Source organism: Muntiacus reevesi, chromosome 2 (genome assembly GCF_963930625.1).
Source record: "Muntiacus reevesi chromosome 2, mMunRee1.1, whole genome shotgun sequence".
In the NCBI taxonomy this organism is placed as follows: domain Eukaryota; kingdom Metazoa; phylum Chordata; class Mammalia; order Artiodactyla; family Cervidae; genus Muntiacus; species Muntiacus reevesi.
The window spans coordinates 265,732,683-265,757,906 of record NC_089250.1 but is presented as its reverse complement, the minus strand read 5'-3'; the positions used below and the strand labels follow the sequence as shown (position 1 = coordinate 265,757,906).

General features: G+C 46.3%; 1 protein-coding gene and 1 pseudogene across 1 annotated transcript; both read right to left on the bottom strand.

Annotated features, from left to right (window-relative positions):
* Positions 1 to 6,488: 6,488 nt before the first annotated feature.
* PNMA8C (PNMA family member 8C) lies at positions 6,489 to 7,089 on the bottom strand. Its single transcript, XM_065920837.1, is given in 3 exon segments — positions 6,489 to 6,619; positions 6,622 to 6,702; positions 6,705 to 7,089. Coding segments are annotated over 3 exon segments (597 nt in total).
* A 219-nt stretch (positions 7,090 to 7,308) lies between these two features.
* On the bottom strand, positions 7,309 to 12,818 carry LOC136157524 (actin-related protein 2/3 complex subunit 3 pseudogene; annotated as a pseudogene).
* Positions 12,819 to 25,224: the final 12,406 nt, after the last annotated feature.

Here is a 25,224-nt window from a genome sequence, read left to right as displayed (position 1 = left end):
TACCATTAGCCCCACTTTACAGATGAAGAAACTGAGGCCCAGAGCAGTGAAGTCAGCTCCCTGAAGGCACACAGCTAAACAGGTGGCAGAGTCAAGAGTTGAACCCAGGCCTGTGTAGCTCCAAAGCCTTTGCCTCTCCCTCTATTGTGTGTTCTGTTGATGCCAGCCACAGTTGGGTACTATCGCTTGAAGGTCAGAACCTTGGTGGATTCACCAGCCTGCCCCTTGGCACTCCACATTCCAAAGCAGCCTTTTGTCAGCACACAGAGTATTGTCTCCTGAGGAAGCTGGGTACATATTTATCAAGTTCTGGAACCAGAGATCTAATTACCAGGTTGACGTGTTCTTTGTCAACACAAAACGTCAACTGTCACTGGACCCAGAATCCCAATGACCCACACTGAACAGCTTACCCCTGTCAGTCACTGCTAAATCACTAAAAGTTCTGAACAAATTTACTCCTCCCATAAACCTGGTGAAATAGGTTACTATTATCCCCATTTTACAGATAAGCAAGCTGAGTCACCAGGGCATTAAGTGGTTTGTCCAGGCTCAAGCTCTGCAAAGTGGAGGAGCCAGGACTCGAATCTAGGCCATCTGTTCAACACTCCTCCTCACCTCCAAACCTCCACACACCATACTTGCTCTTTTAACTGGCAGGCTGCCTAGTGAGGAAACCAATTAGAGGAATTTCAGAGTTAGTTCCACTATGCACTTGCGGAGATATTTATCTTGTGTTGTGTCAAGGTTTTGGATCAGGAGATGTGAACCTGTAAGTCCCATAGCTCAAGGGATGGGAGGATATAACGAATTAATGAGGATGAAGGACTCTCCCCAGTGCCTGCCAACACAGGATAGCTGTTACTGTTTTTATTCAAGAGAAATTTTTTCACCTTTCCCAGCAGCCACTGGAAGCCCATGAAATAGGAGAAAGCTGTGTGTTTTGTGTTCTGTTGGCCATGAGATCTGATAACACTCCTTTTCAAAACAGTGCGGGGGCTTCCTTGGAGGCTCAGTGGTAAAGAATCCACTTGCCAAAGCAGGAGACACAGGTTCAATCCCTGGTCCGGGCAAGATCCCACATACCAGGAACAGCTAAGCCCCCGCACAACTGTAGAGCCTGTGCTATAGGTCTCAGGAGCCGAACCTACTGAGCCCATCGGCCCTACGGCCCATGCTCCACAACAAGAGAAGCCACCACGATGAGAAGCCTACGCGCTGCAACTAGAGAGCAGCCCCCGCTCGCCCCACCTAGAGTAAAGCCATCGCAGCAACGAAGACCCAGCACAGCCAAAAATAAATAACATTAAAGACAAAAACAATGCAGCCCTGGAAAACTTCAGGCACCCCACAGAAGCAGTTTCCAAAGCATTTTTTTTTAGCAGTCAGATTGCTTCTCCAAATTAAATCTACCTTGGATCCCCCAACACATCGAAGAACGGGCTATGATCGCATTGGATGCTTGTGCTCAGTCCCTAAGTCATGTCTGACTCTTTGCAACCCCATGAACTGTAGCCCACCAGGCTCCTCTGTCCATGGGATTTCCCCCAGGCAAGAACACTGGAGTGGGTTGCCATTTCCTTCTCCAGAGGATCTTCCCGACCCAGGGATTGAATTCACGTCTCTTTTGTCTGCTGCATAGGCAGGCAGATTCTTTACCACTGAGCCACCTGGGAAGCCATTTATTTTATAAGTTCATATTTGTATGATATAGCGTCAACCACAAAGAACAATGATTTTTAATTGAACCCACATTTGAAAACAGAGGTTTACAAAGGCCAGTTGCAGCCTTCCATCAGCTAGCACATCTAATTTACTTAGGGTTTGTGGTGTCAGCCGTGTCTGGACCCACACAGATAAGTAGCTTCAAATGGTAACCATTTTATGCAACAGTTTGCATACTATCTCAGGATACTCTTCAGCTGGTCTAGAAAAACTCAAAAGAGAAGTGGTAGGAGTTTGGGGTTTTATGAGCAGCCTTGAACAATCACTCATGTCGTGTCTACAAACATGAATGTTATATGGGAAACACCCCAAACCCACAAGAAACACAAATGCAGTCTTAACACTGCAGTATGATGAGAAGAAATGTCACACTGGCCTTTGTTGCTATACAGTGAATGTGCTTTGATGGGAGAATAACATACGCCACAAATGAATGTGCCTGAGGGTTGTGTAGCCTTTATTCTGTAGACTATGAGGAAACAAGAGACAAAATAGTACAATAGTCTGTGAGTGAGTATGCACAGGTTGGCAATTTACAAGGAATACAAAGATCAGTTGTTCAATCAAGTCTTGTCTGACTCTTTGCAACCCTATGGGCTGCAGCACACCAGGCTTCCCTGTCCTCCACCATCTCCAGGAGTTTGCTCAAACTCATGTCTATTGACTAGATGATTCCTTGGTGGCTCAGATGGTAAAGAATCTGCCTGCAATGCGGGAGACCTGGGCTCAGTTCCTGAGTCAGGAAGATCGCCTAGAGAAGGGAATGACAACCCACTCCAGTATTCTGGCCTGGAGAATCCCATGGACAGAGGAGCCTGGTGGGTTACATTCCATGGGGTGGCAGAGTCTGACACAGCTGAGCAACAAAGATCAGTAGAGAGCTACAAACTTTTAGACCATGGATGCTCTTGCAAGTTGTTTAGATATACTTGTGAGGATGGCAGGAATGGCTTTATTCCAACCATTGCCCAAAACAAATGCTTCTGAGGCTGATGGTAGATAGCCACTTGCGGAATGGACAGAAATCAGAGTCTTGCAGGCTTTAGATCATGTCAAAGAAGTGAACTCTGAAACTTCCTCTGTCTTGACAGCTGCTGTAAATGCAAGGTCTTAACAGGAGTTTCTGACTACCTGAGGGTGGGTGGCTTGCCTGCATCCTGGCTGCCAAGGTCGGGGCATGGGGAAAGGACTTCCACCTCTTGGTTCTGGGAGGGGGCAAAATGGAGGTAGCCTTGCAGAAATAAGAAAGGGGATTGGGTGCTGGAATTCACAGACATGACTGACACCCACCATCATAGTAAATTGAGTGGCAGGGGAGGGGGGCGGTCTCCACTATTAGAATTTGGCAGGTAAGGATCTGAGTCTATCTCTGTAAATTGCATTTTTAAAATTATTAATTTGTTTTTGGCTGTGCTGGGTCTTTGTTGCTGTGTGGGCTTTTCTCTAGTTGCAGAGAGGGGGGCTACTCTCTAGCTGCAGTGTGAGGGCCTCTCATTTAGTGGTGGCTTCTCTTGCTGTGGAGCATGGGCTCTCGGGCACTCGGACTTCAGTAGTTGTGGCACACGGGCTCAGCAGTTGCGGCTTCCGGGCTCTAGCGGACAGGCACACTCAATACTTTGGCCCAGAGCACACAGACCCAGCTGCTCTGCGTGGCATGCATGATCTTCCCAGACCAAGGATCGAACCTGTGTCTCCTACACTGGCAGGAAAATTCCCCAGCTGCATTTTAAAAAAGAAATTCAGCTCACATCTTTGCAAACCCTTGAACTAATGGAAGTTTACAAACTTCTAAGTCAGATGTCCTGACAGGAGGTCTGTCTATCCACAGACACTTGCCTTTTACTTGATTGTTTTTCATTGTGGTTTTTCCTCACCATTACGGGGGACGCAGCTTATAGACTTGGGGACTATCCATTAATGTTGTAATTGTTGTTTTTTTTTGCCATGCAGAGACATGCGATCTTAGTTCCCCAACCAGGGATCGAGCCCATCCCCTCTGTAATGGGAGGGTGGAGCCTTAACCACTGAACCACCAGGGAAGTCTGTAAATTGATCATTCTTGAAGGTAACCTCTTAATTATTACTGGTTTTGGACCATTCCCTGGAATGGTCTTTTGTTCTTTAGAGAGTGGAGCACAAGTAGAGCTTCTGAGATTTAATTTGGGGAGAACCATATCCTCACCCCGGATTTCCTAGGTGGCGCTAGTGGTAAAGAACCCACCTGCCAATGCAGGAGACTAAGAGACGCGGGTTCGATCCCTGGGTGGGGAAGATCCCCTGGAGATGGGCATGGCAATCCCCTTCAGTATTCTTGCCTGGAGAATCCCATGGACACAGGAGTCTGGCGGGCTACAGTCCAAGAGGTCGTAGAGTCGGACAGGACTGAGGAACTTAAGCACATGCACACACCCTCACCCCAAGCTCCACTCAGAGCAGAAAGGTCCCACCGCTGATCAGTCCTGTAAGGGAGACCCAGCCTGCAGAAGACAGTGACAGCTTTTTTCCAGTCACACGCAGAGCAGTGAGGTTTCCATACCTGGTAAGGAGGCAGCTCACATTCTCTGCCATGGTATCTGCGTGCCTTGTGCAAAAGAGTGGCCCATTGTGGACAAGCTTGCACCAGAAGTATATTAGAAGTGAGAGTGAAAGTCGCTCAGTCGTGTCCAACTCTTTGCAACCCCATGGACTGTATAGCAGGCTCTGTATTGGAGTGGGTAGCCTTTCCCTTCTCCAGGGGATCTTCCCAACCCAGGGATCGAACCCAGGTCTCCCGCATTGCAGGCAGATTCTTCACCAACTGAGCAATCAGGGAAGCCCAGTTCTTATAAAAGACAAGACAAAACAAAACAAATGGCTCTAGACTTTGCAATGGGCGGATTTCCAGCAGAGTCCAAAGCTGAAGGGGTCTGGGCCTCCTCCCCACAATACCCACCCAGCAAGAGGGTTTGTCCCCAACATCAGGCCGCTATGAATGGCAAAGGGGATCGTGGCCTTGCTCCCGAGCATAGATCTCCCTGAAAGGTTCTTCCTGCTTGGCTATTCCTCAACTCTGGTAAGAGACCTTCTGCAAAACCCTGGAATTCTGGACCCTATTTCCTCTTCCACTTTTTGAAAACACCTGTTTACGCAGGCACCAGAAGCAGCCCACAGTTTCCATAGCAACCCTGTGACCGGCTGCTAGGTTCCAACTGTGACTGCGCAGCTGGTACCCTGGCATCTCTGGGTTGTTACACTCTGTGGATCTTTGGGACTCATCCTCACTCAGAAGTTACCCTCACCCCACTCAAATAATACCCACATGGGTATTCAGGTATCATTCCCACAGCTATTCCCTTTTCCAGATCTTTCAGACCCATGGAATGAACTCAGGTCTCCTGCATTTGCAGGCAGATTCTTTACCTTCTGAGTCACAAGGGAAGCCCCAAATGTTGTGCACAACTACTCAAATATTACCCATTCGAGTTTATATACTCACTCATACCCGAGATGCTACCCACACACTCAAGTGACCCATGTTCACTCATATGTATTCAAGTATTCAGGCAACTCAGACAGTTACCCACATGTACTCAAATATCTAATATGAATGAGGTGAGGGCAAGAGGGCAAGGTTTGGGTCTCTTTTGTTCCCTGATGTATCCACAGTGCCTGGAATAGTGCCTGGTGATGCTTTCAAACTGTGGTGCTGGAGAAGACTCTTGAGAGTCCGCTGGACAGCAAGAATTTCAAACCAGTTATTCCTAAAGGAAATCACCCTGAATATTCATTGGAAGGACTGATGCTGAAGCTGAAGCTCTAACACTTTGGCCTCCTGATGTGGTCTTTTCCTCACTGGAAAAGACCCTGATGCTGGGAAGGATTGAGGACAGGAGGAGAAGGGGGCGACAGAGGATGAGATGGTTGGATGGCATCATCAACTCAATAGACATGAGTTTAAGCAAACTCTGGGAAGCCTGGTGTACTACGGTCCATGGGGTTGCAAAGACTCGGACACGACTTAGCGACTGAACAACAACACTGTAGGTGTCCGGGAAACATTTGTTGAGTGAATGAATGATCCATACTCAACCAGATGTTATCCACATCGGTTCGTATGGTACCCACACCCACTCAGATGCTTCCAAGTAACTCAAATGTTAACCACTCACTAGGAGGGGGGGAGCCTGGTAGGTTGCAGTCCATGGGGTCGCTAAGAGTCAGACACGACTGAGCGACTTCACTTTCACACATTGGAGAAGGAAATGGCAGCCCACTCCAGTGTTCTTGCCTGGAAAATCCCAGGGACGGGGGAGCCTGGTGGGCTGCCGTCTGTGGGATCACACAGAGTCAGACACGACTGAAGTGACTTAGCAGCAGCAGCAGCAGAAGGGATAGAACCTTGTGTTGGATATGCTCAGTTCTGTATCCCCAGCTCCTAGAACAGTTCCCAGGACATGGTAGGTGTGCAATACACACCTGTAGAGTGAATGAATGAATGGACCAGTGATCCCCACTCAACTAGCTGTTAACCACACCCACTCAGATGTCACCCACAAGTTCACTCAGATAAAAATATCCACCTTCACTCACACTAGTCAAATGTTACCCATTCTTACTCAAAAGTTACCCACTCTCTTGAATGATACCCATCCTCACCGCATCATCCACACTACTCACATGCCCCAAATTTACTTAGAGGGTACCCGCCTTCCCAAGTCGCTACCCACACTCACTCAGCTGATGCCCAGCCTCACTCAGCCACCCCCATGCCCACCCAGGTCACCTCACAGCTCCTTGTTAGATGCGTGGTGCTGTCGACGGTTTTTCTTGTGCTTCCTCTTGCCTTTCTTGCCATCTCCAGCCTTGCTCTCCTTCTCTGGGGAGTCCAGAGGTGGCACTTCGACCCCCAGTTGGTGGCCCCAGCCCCTGACTTCTTCCTTGGCCCCTACACACAGCACCTCCTGGCAGGAAGCTCTCTGGGGCCATCACTGTTGGGCGCAGTTCCTGTCTCAAGACCCCGGACACATCCTCCACCGTCCCACCCTCGCTCTGCAGGAAGAGGGTCAGCTTGGTCAGGAACTGCTTCCGGGGCATGTAGACCATGCTCCAAGTTCTGCCCTTGCCCTTGATTTCCCCGGGGATCACGGCGTAATTGATGCCCTCAGTCAGCCTAAAGGTGGCTGCCCTAGAGTTCTTTTCTTCCACAAAGGCCTTCCCAGCCACTTCAAAGTTTTAGGGTGGAGGCAGGGGGCTTATGATCTCTTCAAACTTCTCATGATTGCAGTCTTCTGGGATACCCCGGATCATCAGGGACTTGTAACTGTTCACCTCAAGGGCCTGGCATCCATGCTCCAACAGTGCAATGTCCTTGCCCCCAAATAACATCTTGCCCAGCTCTCCGAAGGGAAAGTATGCCTGCTGGTGCACACCTGAGCTGCCTCGGGAATCCAAAAAGTTATCCATGATGCCTCGCTCAAAGGTGAAGGGAGAGGCCTCAGAGGGCCCAGTTTGTCCACCTTGGTCAGAGATGCCCTTGGCCCTGCCCACAGGGCTGCATGCATCCAGCCTTCTGTAATCTTCCCCCGAGGGGGCGTTTGGGAATTCCTAGGGACTTAAACAGTGTGATGCAGGTGGTGGGTGTCTGCCAGCCGTCTGGGGGATCCTGAGTCCCGGGCCAGGCCGCACCGTGAAGGGTCTGGAGATGCTGCTCCCTCGTTCTTGGCGGTGGTCTTCAAATGTCTTGCAGGCTCTGGCAGTCTTAGCAGATCTGGGACTGCTGATCGTGCCGGGGCTGCTGCCACTGGGGTATCGTGGGTGGGTGTCCAGCAGGTAGGAAGGCTCATTCTTTGCCACTGGCCCAAAGGCTACCCTCACCGCCCTGTGGCCTGGCCGAGACATGGATGCGGCCACTCACTGCACTAGCTCCCGCAGTGACGTCACCGCCTGCTGCTCCGAGGCCCATTGGTCTCCATGGCAACCGTTAGAGCATTACCTCCGCAGTTCACTCTGCCCGGTCGTGTAGAAATCAGAGTCCGAGGGGCTCATTCAGGGCTGAGGGGGTCAGCCTCCTGCCTTCAGAAGTACACTGTTTTCTCCCTTGAGAAAATGACTGATTCAAGGAGTTGTGGGACAGGCAATATACAAGATGATTTTGTAACGTTTTGGGGGTCAGAAAGTAAGGAAATACTCAAAAAATGATGAGAACAGGTGGAAGGGCACAGAGCCAGCTTGAAGGGCTCCCACAGGGCTTCCACGGGTCAAATCTGGACGTTTTGAGGCATCAACAAATGAGGGCAACAGTTCATAGCCCCTTGAATAAAATAAGGGTCCATGAATCTGTGTGGATATAAATAAATAGATAAATGGAAAGTTGGGTGGAAGAATGTGGGCTCTTACTTTTCCTTGTACAAAACATGAATCCAGGAGAACAAAAATACCTTTTTTTTTCTTTTTCCCTCCTGGGCCACAGTGGTATGTGCCATCCCAAACGGGATTGAACCTGTGCTCTCTGCCATGGGAACACGGAGTCTTAACCACTGGCCCACTGGACCACCAGGAAGTCCAGGAACAAGTGTGTTCAACTAGAAAGATCCTGCATGTCACAGTGAAGATCTTTCATTGCAACGAAGATCCGGCCTGCCCCAACTAAGGCTCAATGCTGCCAAATAAATAAATAATTTTTTTTAAAAAGAATTCTAAGAGTTCTCAACACAAGGAGAGAAATTTTTTTTTTCCTTTTTCTTTTCCTTCTTTTCTTTTTATTGAGAAGAGGTGGATATTGGCTGAAATTACTGTGGTAATCATTTCACAATACAGGTAAGTATTTCACAATACACCTTCAACTTACTCAGCGTGTGTTAGTCGCTCAGTCGTGTCCAACTCTTTGCGACTCCGTGGACTGTAGCCCACCAGGCTCCTCTGTCCATGGAATTCTCTAGGCAAGAATACTGGAGTGGGTTGCCATGCCTTCCTCCAGAGGATCTTCCCGACCCAGGGATCAAACCCAGGTCTCCCAATTGCAGGCAGATTCTTTACCGTCTGAGTCACAAGGAAGTCCAAAACTTACACAATGATGTACGTCAATTATTTTTCAATAAAACTGGGGGGAAAAGAGACTTGTAACAAAGATATTTCTAATAAACTCCTTGCAAAAAACTTTGTTTGCCATGAATTTATGAATCCTTGGGGCACCATTGCATATCTCTGGGTTTATGCACATTCCAAGTTGAGAGGGAGGGGACAGAATGGTTCATTTATTGGATCCACCAATATTGCCTGAGAAGTCTCCCTGTTCCCGTCTCCAGGCAACAACATGTTGGGCATACTTGAGTGAATCAAACAAGCTCTGCTTTTAGGAGCTTAATCCAGTGGTTATGACCGGCCAGGCCAGCCTGTTTACAGCCAGGGAGAGAAATACTATAATTATCACGAATATAATATTCTGATCCTTGGTGTGGAGTGTAGAATACAGAGTATAATAATTGGGACATGTTTTGCTGAGGTTTAAAGAAAGAACTAAATAAAATATTCTGGGGAAATCTGAGCAGCTGATCCTATCTGGACTCACCCGGGAAGGCTTCCTGGAGGAGGTGACACTGGAAGGGATCTTGAAGGACACATATAACAACCACAACAACAATATTGTTTTTAATTTATTTTTTTTTAACAATATTGTTTTTAAAAGGCATCATTGCTGTCACTTACATAGGGTATGCTCCGTGCCAGACAACATTCTAAGCCCTGCATCTGTCATTTAATTTTTTAAACCACTTAAAACAAAATTGAAATATAGTTTATTTACAATGTTGTATGGCATAGCCATAAAATGGAATATTATTCAGCCAAAGGAAGGGATGGAATTCTGATACATGCTTTAACATTGATAAGCCTTGAAGACACTATGCTAAGTCAAAGCTGCCACACACAAAACACCACATGTGTATGATTCCATTTACATAAAATCTCCAGGATTTCCCTGGTGGTCCAGTGGTTAAGACTCTGTGCTCCCAATGTGGGGTCATGGGTTCAGTTCTTGGTCAGAGAAGATCCTGCATGCCGTGCAGTAAAAAAAAAAAAAAAAAAAGTCTCCAAAATAAGTAAAGGTAGAGATAAGTAAATAAAGTAAGAGATAAGTAAGTAAAGCTGTAGAGATATAAAATTGATTAGCAGGTGCCAGGGATTAAGGGAGGGGGGAATGAGGAGTGACTGCTTAATCAGCATCAGATTTCCTTTGGGGGTGATGACAATTCTTGGGCTCGACAGAGGTGATGTTTGCACAGCATTGTGACGGTACTAAATGCCACTCATGTACACTTTAAAATGGTTACTTTTAAGGCTTCCCTAGTAGCTCAGTGGTGAAGAGTCCTCTGCCAGTGCAGGAGAAGCAGGTTTGCTCCCTGGTCCAGGAGAATGCCACATGCCGCAAAGCAATGAAGCCCTTGTCCACAACCACTAAGCCTGTGCTCTGGAGCCCAGAACCACGATTACTGAAGCCCTAACGCCCTTGCTCTGCAACAAGAGCAGCAACTGCAATGAGAAACCCACACACTACACGAAGAACAGTCCCTGCTTGCTGCAACTAGAGAGAAGTCCTAGAGGCAACGAAGACTCAGCGCAGCAAAAAATAAATAAATAAAAGTATTTTTAAAATAAATACAGGTAATATATGTAATAAATATAATAAATAAATAAATAAAAATAAATACAAGTAATGAAAGTGATAAGGCTTCTCTGGTGGCTCAGATGATAAAGTATTCGCCTGCAACGCAGGAGACCCAGGTTCAATCTCTGGGTCGGGAAGATCCCCTGGAGGAGGGCATGGCAACCCACTCCACTATTCTTGCCTGGAGAATCCCATGGACAGAGTAGCCTGGTGGACTACAGTCCATGGGATTGCAAAGAGTCGGACACGACTGAGCAACTAACACTTCCACACTTTATTCCTGCTTAAAAATGGTTAACTTTATATTACATGAATCGTACCTCAATTTAAAAAAATTTAAATAACTATCTTTGGCTCAAATGTTTAGAATGTTGGTTGGTCTATTCACTACGATGGGGAAACTCTAGGGAGAAATGAGCTATGAGGTCAGGAATTCCGTTTGGGTGGGTTCTTAAATTTGATATGCCTCGCAGACATCCAAACAGAGTTAGACGTACAAGCCTGGAGTGGAGGGAGGAGATGGGGCGGGGATGTAAATTTAGAAGTCATTGGCACATGGGAGGAATTTTAAGCTGAGGAGCAGGGTGAGATCATCTAGAGAGAGTGTGGAGAAAGGAGAGAAAACAGTGGATCAATGTCAGGCAGAAGAGGAGAAATTAAGAGAAAGGATTAAGGATTGTGCCAGAAGGGAGTGGGCAGGAGAACCCCAAGAGTGTGTACCTGAAGAACAAAGAAAGGAGTAGCAAAAGACTGGAACTGGCCCAAATATCCATTTATAAGGGCTTCCTTGGTGGCTTAGTCGGTAAAAAAAAAATCTGTTTGCAATGCAGAAGACCCAGATTCGACCCCTGGGTTGGAAAGATCTCCTGGAGAAGGGCATGGCAACCCACTCCCGTATTTTTGCCTGGAGAATTCCATGGACAGAGAAGCCTGGTGGGCTACAGTTCTTGGAGTCGCAAGAGTTGCCTTAGAGTCTAAACCACCACCACCATCCATTTATAGACTGTTTAGCAAATCATGGTGCATCCATATAATGGGAGACACACACATGTAAAAAAAAGCGGGAAAGAGTTCTCTTTGCTGGTATGGCAAGATTCCCTTTCTAGGAAACAATGTACTGAAATCCTCAAGATGTACTGCTTACATAATAAAGCAAGGTGTGTGTGTGTTTAAAGCTAAGGGGGGAGTTACAAAGAGAAAAGTAACAATTCATGCCAGAGCAACCTAGCAGATGCCACTTTAATCCAGTAATCAAAGCGAACATCCCCAGTGGTAGAATATACTGAAATCAGGTGCCCTTGCAATGACAGAGCAAGGAGAACACATCCAGGGAATCACTTCCGGGGAATTCCTGCCAAAAACACATCTGATCCCCAGGAGACACCAGACAAACCCACACGCAGGGTCATTGAACAAAAGAGGCCTGCCCTCTTCAAAGTGTCAGGGTCACAAACATCCAGGAAAGATGGGAAGGGCTCCAGAGTGAAGGAGCTGAGAGAGAGACGGCTGAGTCCAACTTCCGGTCTCACATGACATCTCAGGCTGGAAAAATACAGTTGCTGGAAAGGATATGGCTAGGGCGATTGACGATACTGAATATGGACTTTGGACTGGATAAGCATGTGGTGCTAATGTTGAACTTCCTGAATTTTTAAAAAGTAATTTTTTTCTTTATCATTATTTATTAAGCACTAGCTTAATACTGCAGACATTTCAAATCACCAGTCAACAACTCATTCTCCCCCACCCATCCCACCCTAAATTCTTGATAAAGAGCTCTTCAAGTAAAGACACACGCTCTTCTCTCTGCTGTATAAAGCTTTAAAACTTTAGGAAATAAAGGCAAAGAACTGTGCACATTTTTCTGTAAATGCTGCCCACAGCTGTGGAGACAGTGTCTGCCCAAGGCTGTCTTTATTTGTCTAGGTCCTGGAAGACTCTTGTTCATGAATTGTCCCTTCACAAAGCAAGTCCACCACTTGCTGGGTTTATCATTCTGAGAGTCAAAAACTTTCTCACAAAATCTCAGTCCAGCCTCTTGCCTCAGCTGTTGTAAGTAGGGCCTCATCACTGCATTTTCCTGTTTGTTTGCAGGTTTGGCCTAAATAGTATTAGGTGGAAAACCAGGCTCCCATGGAATAGGAAAATTAGTGATTCCCAGTGTATACATTTCTTTCTCGCCTTGGCTTTTAGAATTGCACTTTTGGAGTTTCTTTAGACACTCAGAAATGTAGAGAGTTATATATATCAAGGTCCTATCGGCTTCATTCTTAATTTCATAGTTTTTGAAGAAGACATTGGCCTTAAAGTAATAGATAGCTTCATCCACAATATCTGCCTCTTTTGTCTCTCTAGGGGCAGGTCCTTTGAACTGACTTCTGATGGGCAACAGTGCCATGCTTCCAATGAGTTTGGTGTCAGGGTCCATGAGGGCAGAGTGGTAAGCTGGCATCTTGGAAGCTCCCGGGTCTCAACCTCGATGAAGAGAATCTGGCTAGAGCTTGGTGGTTCTGGTCTGGTCAAAAAAATAGTTTTTAATTTAGGTTTTACTCTCTTTTATTTCATTTATTTTTATTTTTAGTCTTTGCCAAGTGGCATGTGAGATCTTAGCTCCCGGACCAAGGATGGAACTTGTAGCCCCTGCACTGGGAGTGTGAAATCTTAACCACCGGACCACCAGGGAAGTCCTGAATTTCCTGATTTTTGATAACTCCCGTGGTTGTGTGAGAAAAAGTCCCTCTTATTTTTAGGGAAGGAACACTGACATATTGAGAGGTAAAGATGCATGATGTATGCAACTTATTCTCAAAAGGTTCTGAAAAAAAAAGAGAGAGAGAGAAAAGGATGGAGAATGGAGTGTGTCAGTTTCCTAGGGCTGCCATATCAAAATGCCACAATCAGGATACTGTAAAACAACAGAAATATATTCATCCACTTTTCTGAGACCGAAAGTCTGAAATCGATAGGGTCATGCTTCTGCAACGTCTAGGGGAAGTCATTCCTGCCTCCTTACCTCTTTCTAGCTTTTGGTGATTTTTTAATTTATATATTTTTATTTTATTATTTATTTAGGCTGCACTGAGTCTTCGTCAAGGCACATCAGATTTCTCGAGCTGGGGCGCTCCAGGGCTTCTCTAGTTGCGGTGACACCAGTTCAAATTCTGGATGGGGAAGATCCCCTGGAGGAGAACATGGCAACCCCCTCCAGGATTCTTGCCTGGAGAACCCCATGGACAGAGGAGCTTGGTGGGCTACAGTCCAAAGAGTCACAAAGAGTCAGACATGACTGAAGTGACTTAACATGCACGCTGCCGGCCAGTGGATCTTAGTTCCCCAACCAAGGACTGAACCTGCACCCCCTGCATTGGAAGGCAGACTCTTAACCACTGGACCACCAGGAAGTCTGCTTCCGGTGGTTTGCTGACAAGCCTTGGCTTTCTTTGGCTTACAGCTGCACAACTCCCCTTTCTCCCTCTGTCACGTGTGCCTCGGTCTTGGTGCACAGGACTGTCTTCTTCCAGGACACCAGTCACATGGGATTCGGAGTCCGTTCTACTCCAGTAAGACTCCATCTCAACTGATTCTGTCTGCAACCACTGTTTCCAAATAAGTTCACATTCTGAGCGACTGGGGATTATGACTTCAAGACTTCCATATATCATTTTGAGGGGAGGGACACATCTCCTAAAAGGAAGAAAAAGGGAGGGCTGGGGAGAAAGAGCGAGAGAGGGAATGATGATTTATACATGGCAGAAAATTACAGGGAGGCAGTTCTTAGTCCCGGTTTGCATCTCAACTGTAAGCTTGAAATTATTTCAAAGTAAGAATTTAACCAGCACAGAGCAGAGAGGATTTTGGGGAAGGGGAGGACAGCCAGATAAGGGCAGAGAAGCAGCTGTTTTGTTGACTTTACACAATGGAAGCCCTTGCACCTTGGTAAGAGTCGCCCCGTTTGAGAAGTGGAGAGAGGAATCAGCTACAGAGGACTGGAAGAGTGAATGAAAGGTGTATTTGTCCAAACCTAAGGATGGTGGTTCTTTGAAGGTGTTTAAAACAGGAGAGGGACTTCCTGGCAGTCCAGTGGCTAAGACACTGCACTTATACTTTGAAGGGGGCAGGTTCGATCCTTGGTCAGGCAGCTAAGATCTCACGTGTTTCCGGGCATGCCAATTTTTTTTTTTTTAAGGAAAGGAGAGGTGGTAGCTGGAGGTGGGGGTCAGGAAGGGAGTCTAAAAAAACAAGAAATGATGCAAGAGAGATTGTTAAACAGGTTAGCGCGAGATGGAACCTTCCCCGAGTAGGGGAGACGGGGACCCCATTGCAGAGAAGGGACTGGCTTTTGGTGGAAGTGTGGCCATTTCCTCCAAGAACAGAAGAGAAAGGCAAGTATATGTTGGGAAAGGTGAATTTCAGGCTGAGAATCTAAAGAGGCAAATTTTAATTTTATTTTATTTTTAAATAAAAATTTATATAGTGCTCACACAGCAGACCCTGTCCTAAGCAATTTGCAAATATGACTCGTTTTATTTGCAGAAAAAATCCTCAGAGAAAGATATGGTTATAATTTCATCCCCATCTTGCAGACGAGAACACTGAGGCCCAAAGAGGGGAAGTGTCTTCCCCAGGGTCACACAGCCGGTTAAGAGGCAAGTCTTCCCAGAGTTGAGCAGTTAGGCTGCAGAATCCGGACTCAAACCCTATCCCATAACACCTCTGCCTGTCTCGCCTCTGTTCTTAATAAAGGAAGATACGCGCTCAGCAGCTGGGGATTCGGGCTCGGTGGGGGCACTTGGAGGTTCGAGGACAGCGGAGAATCACCAGCCACAGTCTTGGAGAGGAAAACTTTCTAGAAAAACAGGAGGGTTATGCGTCTGAGGTTTGTGGTCCTGGGTTTTCTGTGAAATTGGGGAAGCTGGCTGTGGGAGCTCTCCCTGCCTCGTGGCAGGCCATGGCATTTGGACGAGGAGCAGGCTCGGGGGTGGGGGGGCCTTTCCCCAGGCCCCAGCCCATCTGCAAATCCTCCCTGCGCTCTTGGCCTTGGAACCTGGCGCCGTCTGGCTCCTTCCAACCCGCCCACCTGGTGCCGTTGGAGCGGAGCTCTGAACCAGCACGTCCCCAGGCCGAGGGCGAGGGAAGGGCCTGGAAGGGTGTCCACAGGCTGAGGTCCAAAGGAAACAAGTTCCGCTCCAGGAGCGGAGCGCACTGGCTGGGGGTGGGGAGCTGTGGGGACGGAGGGAACGGAGGGAACGCGGGGCCCAGAATTTGGAAGCTTCGCTTTGAACCCCCGGGACTGGGTAGGGGTGGGGATGGGGGGGGGGGGGCGGACAGGAGTGGGGGTGGGGCTGTGGCGGGTCCCCGCCCACGGTTCTGGCGAGTAAGATAGGCCCGGGACTCTGGAGTCAGCCAGATGGGAGTTTGAATGTCAGCGCTGCAAATTGCATCCAAGTTTCTGGATGTAACTTGAGGCTCTGTGGAGGGCTGAATAATGTCCCCCAACGCCAGTTGCTCTGCTGATCCTGCAAGCGTGTCACTTCCTGTGGCAAAGGACTTCATAGATGTGACCAAGTTAAGGATCTTGAGATGCAGAGAGGAACCTGGATTATCTGGGTGGAGACCCAACAGAATCGAGAACATTCGAGGCAGGAGGGTCAGAGGCAGAGAAGGAGGGAAGCCAAGTTCCAAGTGATGCAACAAAGGGCCTGGGTCAAGGAGTGCAGGCGGCCCCTGAACACTAGAAAAGGCAGGAAAGTGATTGGTGCCCAGAGCTCCATAAGGAAAGCGGCCCTGCTGACCTGCACAGACTTCTCACCTCCAGGACTTAAGACAATGAATGTGTGCTGTGTTAAGCTGCTGAGATTGTGGTGATTTATTGTTATTGTTGTTGTTCAGTGGCTATGGTGTCTGACACTTTGCTACCCCATGGACTATAGGATGCCAGGCTCCTCTGTCCTCTGCTGACTCCTGGAGTTTGCTCAAATTCATGTCCATTGAATTGTTGATGCTGCCTAACCGTCTCATTCTCTGCCACCTTCTTCCTTCTCCTTTTGCCTTCAATCTTTCCCAGCATCAGGGTCTTTTCCAATGAGCTGGCTCTTTGCATCAGGTGGCCAAAGTATTGGAGCTTTAGCTTCAGCATCAGTCCTTTGAATGAATTTACAGTAATTTACTACCATAGCAGAAACTTGGTAGAGCAAGTTTCTTCATCTCCTAGGACCTCAATTTTTTCTCAGTCTGTAAATTGGGGATAACTGAGTCATCACAGCATTGTAATGAAAGGTTTTTTTAAAATAAACATTTAAGTATATATGTATGTGTGTGTGTGTGTGTGTGTGTGTGTGTGTGTGTGTGTGTGTGTGCTATGTGCTAAGGTGCTTCAGTTGTGTCCAACTCTTGGCGACCATATGGACTGTAGCCCACCAGGGTCCTCTGTCCATGGGATTCTCCAGGCAACAATACTAGAGTGGGTAGCCATTCTCTTTTCCAGGGGACCTTCCTGACCCAGGGATCAAACCCAGGTCTCCTGCATTGCAGGCGGGTTCTTTACCGTCTGAGCCACCAGGGAAGCCTTTATATGTTTATTCAGGTGCACCAGGTCTTAGTTGCAACACACAGGATCTTTGTTGCTGCATGCAGGGTTTTTAGTCGTGACCCCTGGTTCCCCTGCATTGGGAACGTGGAATCTTAGCCACTGGACCAACAGGGACCATCTCCATTCTAGAGAAGGAGAAAGAACAAAAGAAATGAATAAACTCTATGGGCGATAAGATGGTGGTAAGGGCCGGTTAGCTAACAAATCAAGAAAGGGGCTTGACAGAGCTGGGGACTGCGTCAGGGAACCTTTGTGGAGAAAGGGACATTTCAGTAGAGACCGGAAAGAGATGAGAGAACAAGTCTTGTGGAAATCAGGAAAGAATCTCGGCAGAAGGTTTTAGCAAGTACAAAGGCCCTGGGGTAGGAGCATGCCTGGAGTTTTCAAGAGAAAAAAGCAACAAGGCTAGTGTGGCTGGCAGTGAGAAGTAGGGGGAAATAGGGCCAGAGAGATGGCAGGTGGAGGAAACGCAGATTGTCTGAGGTTTTGGGTCCAAGGCAAGGTCTCCAGCTTTAAAAAAAATCTTTTGGCTGTGGCATGTGGGCTCTTAGTTCCCCAACCAGGGATCAAACCTATGTCCCCTGCCTTGAAAGTGCAAAGTCTTAACCACTGGACCACCAGGGAAGTCCCAAGGATTCTGGCTTTTATTGGGAGTGAGCTAAAGAGAGATATAATCTGACTTCAGTTTTAAAGATTCCTTCTGGCTGCTGAGTGGGGAACACACTGCGAGGACCAAGAGTAAATCTGTGATCCCAGTTAAGCTACAATCACAGGAATAATAATAGGGTTTGTTGGAGCAATAAACGAGGCTGTGTTTGTAGAGCAGGTGCCTGGCACATATGTTAGACTCTAATAATTACTGTTGCACTATTATTGTTGCTGCTGTTATTTCTCCCTTGTCACAGAAGATTTCAGAGTCACAGCTTACCATGGATTGTCCCCCAGGCTGTAAATCCTAGTCCCCAGAGAGAAGAATCATCCTTACCCTTCACAGAACCTTCTGTTTCCTTCTCTCACACTACCTTATTCATCACAGTCATGACACTGGACTCCAGTGGTTACTATGGTAACCCAACAATTGTTCCCTGCCCCTTTCTTCACTACCCACCTCTGGTTTTGAGGCTGAAAGTCAGGGACTCATTTTTCCAGCATTCTTGACTTCTACTCACAGTCACGTGACATCATTATGGCCAAAGAGGTGAAAGCAGAAGTCAGCTGGGGAGCTTCTGGTAAACCTTTGTGTCCCTGATAACAAGGATCTTCCTACCTTGATTGTAGATGTGATGGTCAGAGTTGTGGCAGCCATTCTGTGGTCATGAGGCAAGAGTCATGATCATGAAAATCAATACTCTAAGGGATGCTGAGGCAGAAAGACCAAGAACCTGGGACACCAGATGTTATTGGACCAACACATGAAACTACCTTCTTCCAGATTTTGTGTTATGTGAGAAAAATAAGTACCTATTTATTGATATCATCATGTCCTAGTATTTGCCATCGAACACATTCTTTACTGAAGAGAAACTGGCCCAGAGAGTCATGGGCTGAAACTCAGCATTACCCAGACAGTTGTTGGAGGTGCTCAGACAGAAGTACAGGAGGGGGCGAGCTCTCAGACCTTAAGACCAGAGAGAGACAGCCTCAATTCTTCTTTGGAAAAAAGAATTTGGGGAATGTGAACTTAGAATGTGCCAGGAGCTTCTCCTGAAAAACAAAAATTGGTCTCAGATTCAAAAGATAAAGCCAACAGGCAGAGACATGCAGAAAGGACAGAGTGAGAGACAGAACCACTTAGGTTCCCAGTTGTCCTAAAGGTGCCAACAAACAATAAAACCACCCTGCTCTGCCCACATCGTGTTTCCAAGAGCCAATTCAGCTTTTTAAAAACAGAAGCCTGGGGTGGGAGGGAGACTTAAGAAAGAGGGAAAATAGGTATACTTACGGCTGATTCACTTCGTTGTATGGCAGAAACCAACATAACACTATAAAGCAATTATCCTCCAATTAAAAATTAAAAAACAGAATCCTAAGCCTCTAGACTAAAATAGCCTAATAAATAAAGCCTCTTAACTCGGTGCAGTCAATACATAGGGGAAATGTTTGCTATCAGTCTTCCCTGGAAAGAGACTCTATGAATTTTACACCAGAATCTACCTGTGACTTGTAGGTCCAGAGCTGGGAAAGGAATATGTACCTTTCTATGAGGTAGACTTCACGTGGGGAAACCATAAACTTTATTCCTCCTGTTGTATCAGTCAGTCAGGGTAACAGCTGCTATAACAAACAAACCCCAAAATGTCTAATGACTCACACAATGTTAGGAATTTATTCTTGCTCAGGTAAAGTCATGGTTGTTCTTCATTGCAGGTGATTTTCCTCAAGGTGTTCAAGGAACTCCAAGAACCTGAGTTCCTTTCACCTTCTGGCTCCCCCATGTTCAACTTTTGGCTTCTTAGGTTCTGGGGGTCATCTCTGTTCCAGCTGGCTTGAAAGAGGAACAGATTTAGAAAATCATGGGCAGGAGGTTTAAATTCTCTTCCATTCATGTCCTGTGGCTTAGAACTTAGTTATGTGGTCACACTTAAATGCAAAGGAGGCTAGGAAAGTGTCTTCCAGAGGTGTGCACAACAAAAGAAGGAACTGGGTTTGCAGAACTACTAGGAATCTCTGTCATGCTGCATAATCCTAAAACAATAATATAAAACACAATTACAGATAATATAATGATGATGATGTGGTGAAATGAGATGTTGGTCTAGCTAGCATCTGTTTTAGAACCACTACCTTCATGTTCCTCAGGAAATCATGCCTCTCACCATCTCTTCCCTGTTATTCCTATGGCATGAACTCTATATCTGGTCCCAGGGTCAGCACATGACCCACTCAGTCAGGAACAACTCAACCTGGGACTTTTCCTAGAGTGGCTCAGAGAGGGGTCTCTTTTTTCTCTTTCCCCTGGATGAATCTGGGAGGACAGAAGCCCAGAGTTGCTGGAACTGTGCTGTGAATACAGCTAACACCCAAAAAAACTCTAGAGACAGAGGGAGACCGATTCTGTGAGGCCATTGCTCAGTGCGTGGATTCTGCCATGCATGAAATCAAACTATCCTTGAATTATGTTAGCCAGAAAAATCCCTTTCTAGTGAAAATCACTCCGTCATGTCCAACTGTTTATGACCCCATGGACTATACAGCCCATGGAATTCTCTAGGCCAGAATACTGGAGTGGATAGACTTTCCCTTCTCCAGGGGATCTTCCCAACCCAGGTATCCCGAGTTGCAGGTGGATACTTTACCAGCTGAGCCATGAAGGAAGCCCAAGAATACTGGAGTGGGTAGCCTATCCCTTCCCAACCCAGGAATTGAACCAGGGTCTCCTGCATTTCAGGTGGATTCTTTACCAACTGAGCTATCAGGGAAACCGAAAAGTCCCTTTATAAGACAATGTTATTTTATTTAAGGCAGTTTGAACTGTGGTTCTGTTATTTGCAATGCACCGATGTCCATTTAATTCCCAGGTGGCTCAGCAGTAGATAATTTGCCTGACAATTCGGGAGACTTGGGTTCCATCCCTGGGTTGGGAAGATCCCCTAGGGAGAAAGAAATGGCAACCCACTCCAGTATTTTTGCCTGGGAAATCCCATGGACAGAGGAGCCTGGTGGGTTACAGTCCATGAGGTCACAAAAAAGTAGGACACGACTGAGCAACTGAGCAGGCATGCATGCGATGAAACTACTGGCACTCTCAGTATTACTCTAATTATAATAATAAAAAGTTAAAGGGACTTCCCTGATGGTCCATTGGTTAAGAATCCACCTTCCAATGCAGGGGACTTGAGTTCATTTCCTGGTCGGGGAACTAAGATTCTACACCTGCGTGCATGCTAAATCGCTTCAGTCACGTCCAACTCTGTGCGACCCTCTGGACTGTAGCCCGCCAGGCTCCTCTGTCCATGGCATTCTCCAGGCAAGAATACTGGAGTAGGTTGTCATGCCCACCTCCAGGGGATCTTCCAGATGCAGGGATGGAGCCTGGGTCTGTTAATGTCTCTTACATTGGCAGGCGGGTTCTTTACCATTAGCGCCACCTGGGAAGCCCCAAGATCCTACATACCGAGGGAGAACCAAGCCGGTGCTCCACAACTACAGTCCACGTGCTGCAACTACTGAGCCTGCGTGCTCTGGAGCCTTGGAGTCACAAAGACTCAACACAGCCTAAGTAAACAAGTAAATAAATAAATGTAAAAAAAAAGTAGATGGATTCTGGGTCCATCTGGAAAGTGGAACTGCTAATATTTCTTAAGAGATCCTGTGTGATATATAAGCGTACACGAAGATGGTTGTCTGGCTACTTCTGCTGTTACCACACACACACACACACACACACACACACACACACACACACACACACGTATCACACCAACATAAATGCATACAATTGAATACATATGCACACATATACATGTATATATACCCAACCATGTATATGCGTATGAATACACATAAATACATATGCATCTATATACACATAAAAATATACATACACTTATACACATGTACATACGACGTATGGACATAGACACATGTACATACACACCAGCACACACAGGCCCACACACTTAGAGAGAGATGTGCTGAGATATTCATAAGCATTTCTTCTCTTTTAGAAGGAAAAATGAGAATGTGTTATGGTCGTTGGCTTTGGGGGAGGCAGAGGAGAAGGGTGATGGGGTGGGTGCTTTCTATTTTCAATTTTGCACTGCTTGAATGTCTGACACTGTGCTTACCTTATTTTTAAATGCCCACAGGGGCTATTTCAGCAGTGGGTTAATGGGTCATTTCTCATTTTCTTCTTTATATGGTTCCTTATTAAACAAAACCAAACCACCACAACCTAAAAATAAAATATGTTGGAAGCCAAGACCATATTATTGGCAGCAGCCACAGTGATTCTCTTTTCTTTTCTTTTTTTTTTCCCTCTTCCTTTTTCTGCATCTCTGCTTGCTCTTGTAAATCTGTCACTGAATAAAACGCAACCCGTGCCTGTGAGATTGTTTAATCCAGCAGCTGCCACCTCTCACATTCCTCAGGCTCCAAAAACCGACAAGAGCATCTGCTAAGGATTTATTCGGCCTTGTGACCTAAGAACTTGGTAACAAATGCCTAGGCAACAAGTTTGAGCACAATGGTTTTCTATTCTAGACGGCTTCAGGTTGGCAAGTTCAGAGTATTTCGCTCATGAGTTTCTCATTTGTGGTAAGAAATGACAAGTTTCACAATTCTGCTCAGAAACTAAAACAAAAAACAAAAAAACTCACCCCACTGCACCACTTTGACTCCTTCTGGATCTGCGTTACCAATATTAGAAATGACAAAAGTTTCACAATTTGATCAGAAATTTAAAAAAAAAAAATTCCCCCACCACACCGCTTTGAATCCTTCTGGATTTGTATAAGAGATTAGAACGGACAGTTGTTTAAAAATTGTTAACAACAACACCAAAGAAAATTGTTACCAGAGCTGGGACATTGTTGAAAAGTAAGTTGAGACCAGCTCATTTAACAACATGAAAATGTTAAAGAAAGAAAGAAAGAGAGAAACAATGAATAAGTTTTGGAAGTGGAGGAAGGAAGAAAAAACACTTCGATGGAATGATTTCCAATCTATGCATTCAGTCTGTCAGTCAACTTTTTAGACTTCCTGATTCTTTGATCCTATCCAAGCTTTAGAACTCAAATGTATCAAGTTTGCTCCTCATAGTTTCTGAGTTCTGTTTTTCTGCTTAGAAAGAGATTCCTCCAACTTCTAAGTGTATGTTTGGTTTTGTTTTAAGTGCATGTTTTGATTCACCATTTTTTTTTTTTTTTTTTTTTGTGGAGTGCTTGATGGCTTCCTGGTTTGCCTTTCAATTTTGGATCCATCTGGATTTCAGTGAAAGGAACACAGAAATCTAGCTTTTATCCCCTCAGTCTCCAAAGAAAGGTTTGGACATGTGTTTTTTATCTTGCCTGCCGAATCACAACACTGCCTTATTCAAAACTGAAAATCTGGTACTTGTGGGCCCCAAGTGGTTAGGATGATTACCCACTGATGACGCATTTTATTATCTGATAGGGCTTAATCTTGCCTCCGCCATGCATTTTGCTTCTTCAAAACCTATCTGTTACTCTTGTATGGTAACAATTTTCGACAGTTTATCTAGCAAGCACATGTCAATTTTCAGGAGGTGAACAGTGGGGAGCTTTCATTTTAGAGTCAATAAGAATCTCAGCTATTCACATTGCTTAGCCTGAATGTCAAAGTCATGGGGAGGCACCCAGCTCATGTCCCCCACAGCATGCGATCACGAGTCAGGTGTTACACATTCACTGGTTCTTATACAATTATTACTCAGGGATTGGAACCTTCTCCAGGACGGCAGTGCCTGAGGTTTACTTGTCACGGAGTTGAGCGTGACAAGGCATGTGCTTTGTAGAAATAGTTGGTGGAGTTTTGCAGGCACGGACCTGCCCAGACCAAAAGTGTTTAAAAACTAACCAGCATCCACAGGCATACACCTTCCAAGACAAAGAGACTTTATAAGAAGTGCAAATATTTGTCCATAAAATGGTAGGAAATGCTGCCAATAACAGCAGAAAAATCTGGTTAACTTAGCAATATCTGTAAATGTGGTTTGGGGATAATTTCACTTTTTTTTTTTTTAAGTACAGTGTCGCCTTTCTCTGAGGAATCACCATGACAGCTGGGACCCTGGACACATACAGTAAATCCCCTACATATGAACAAGTTCCAATCTGAGATCGAGTTCATAAGCCCAACAAAGATAGTCCAGGTACTCAACTAACACCATCTACCGTGTAGTGCTATAATAGGTTTACAATACTTTCACACAAATAATGCATAAAAAACAAGCACAACAATAAAACATTTTTAATCTTACAGTAAGTACCTTGAAAAGTACAATAGTACAGGACAATAGCAGGCAAACAGGTTGCTAGCATTGACTGAAGAAGCAAGAAGAGTTACTGACTGGAGAAGGGAGGGGAGGCGGGAGATGGTAGGGCTGAAGGGTCGTCAGCAACAGGAGACGGAGGGGAAGATGCGATTTCACACACGCCTGATGTTGATGGGACACACGTTGGGACACACGTCTTTGAAAGTCTGCAACTTGAAGGTTCGTATATAGGGATCTTACTGTATTCTAAAAACCCGATTGCTCAGTACAGTGGGGCTCAGTTTTGTGTGCTCCCCACATCACCCCAATTCCATTTTGGTCCAACCAACCACACCCCCAAATTTCTCCATAAACTTCCTGCCTGCAAGGTTCCACCCTTTGAGGGTGTGATGGATTCTGTGTGTTCGAGGTCAGTGCCATTGTCTACTATGTGAAGACGAGGACTTTTCCAGTGGGCCAATGTGTGACGCTGGCAGAACTCACAGTTGTCTACACCCGGTTGTGGCTTTATACACAGGTTCTGGAACCTTCTTTCCACCAGGTCTTCCTTAACACCTGCAGTTTCCTCACCTGCATGAACCAGTCCCAGTTCCAGGCTGTTTTGGGGGAGGTGAAACTCTGTGAGAAAATGACCCAATGTGATGCTTAAAAAGTTTGTAGGAAGTGAAAAGGTTAGTCGCTCAGTTGTGTCCGACTCTTTGTGACCCCTCCGGCTGTAACCCGCCAGGCTCCTCTGTCCATGGGACGCCCCAGGCAAGAATACTGGAGTGGGTTTCCGTGCCTTCCTCCAGGGGATCTTCCTGACCCAGGGACTGAAGCAAGGTCTCCCGCATTGTAGGTGGGTTCTTCACTGTCTGAGCTACCGGGGAAGCCCCCTTGAAGGAGTTACCACGGGACACGTTTAAGACTACGTTGCAGGAGAAAACTGCTAGCAGCAGGTCCCCTGGGACCCCAAACAAAAGTCATTTTGCACATTTGGCAGCTGTGGCCAAATGGCCTTTAAACCAGTTCACACTCCCAATAACAGTGAGTGACACTGTTTCATCACATCCTGGCCAGCGCTGGCTGTTACACAACTTTTGAACATTTGTCAGTCAGATACATGGACAAAGAAATGTCCTGGTTGTTTTCTAGACCCTTGGCTCTATTCCATTGATCTCTCGGGTCAACCTATCTCAGTCCATCCTTATCTCATGACTGTTTCTTTAGCTGGGCTTCCCAGGTGGCGCAGTGGTAAGCAATCCGCCTGCTACTCCAGGAGACTCAAGAGGCGCAGGTTCCATCCCTGGGTCCGGAAGATCCCCTGGAAGAAGG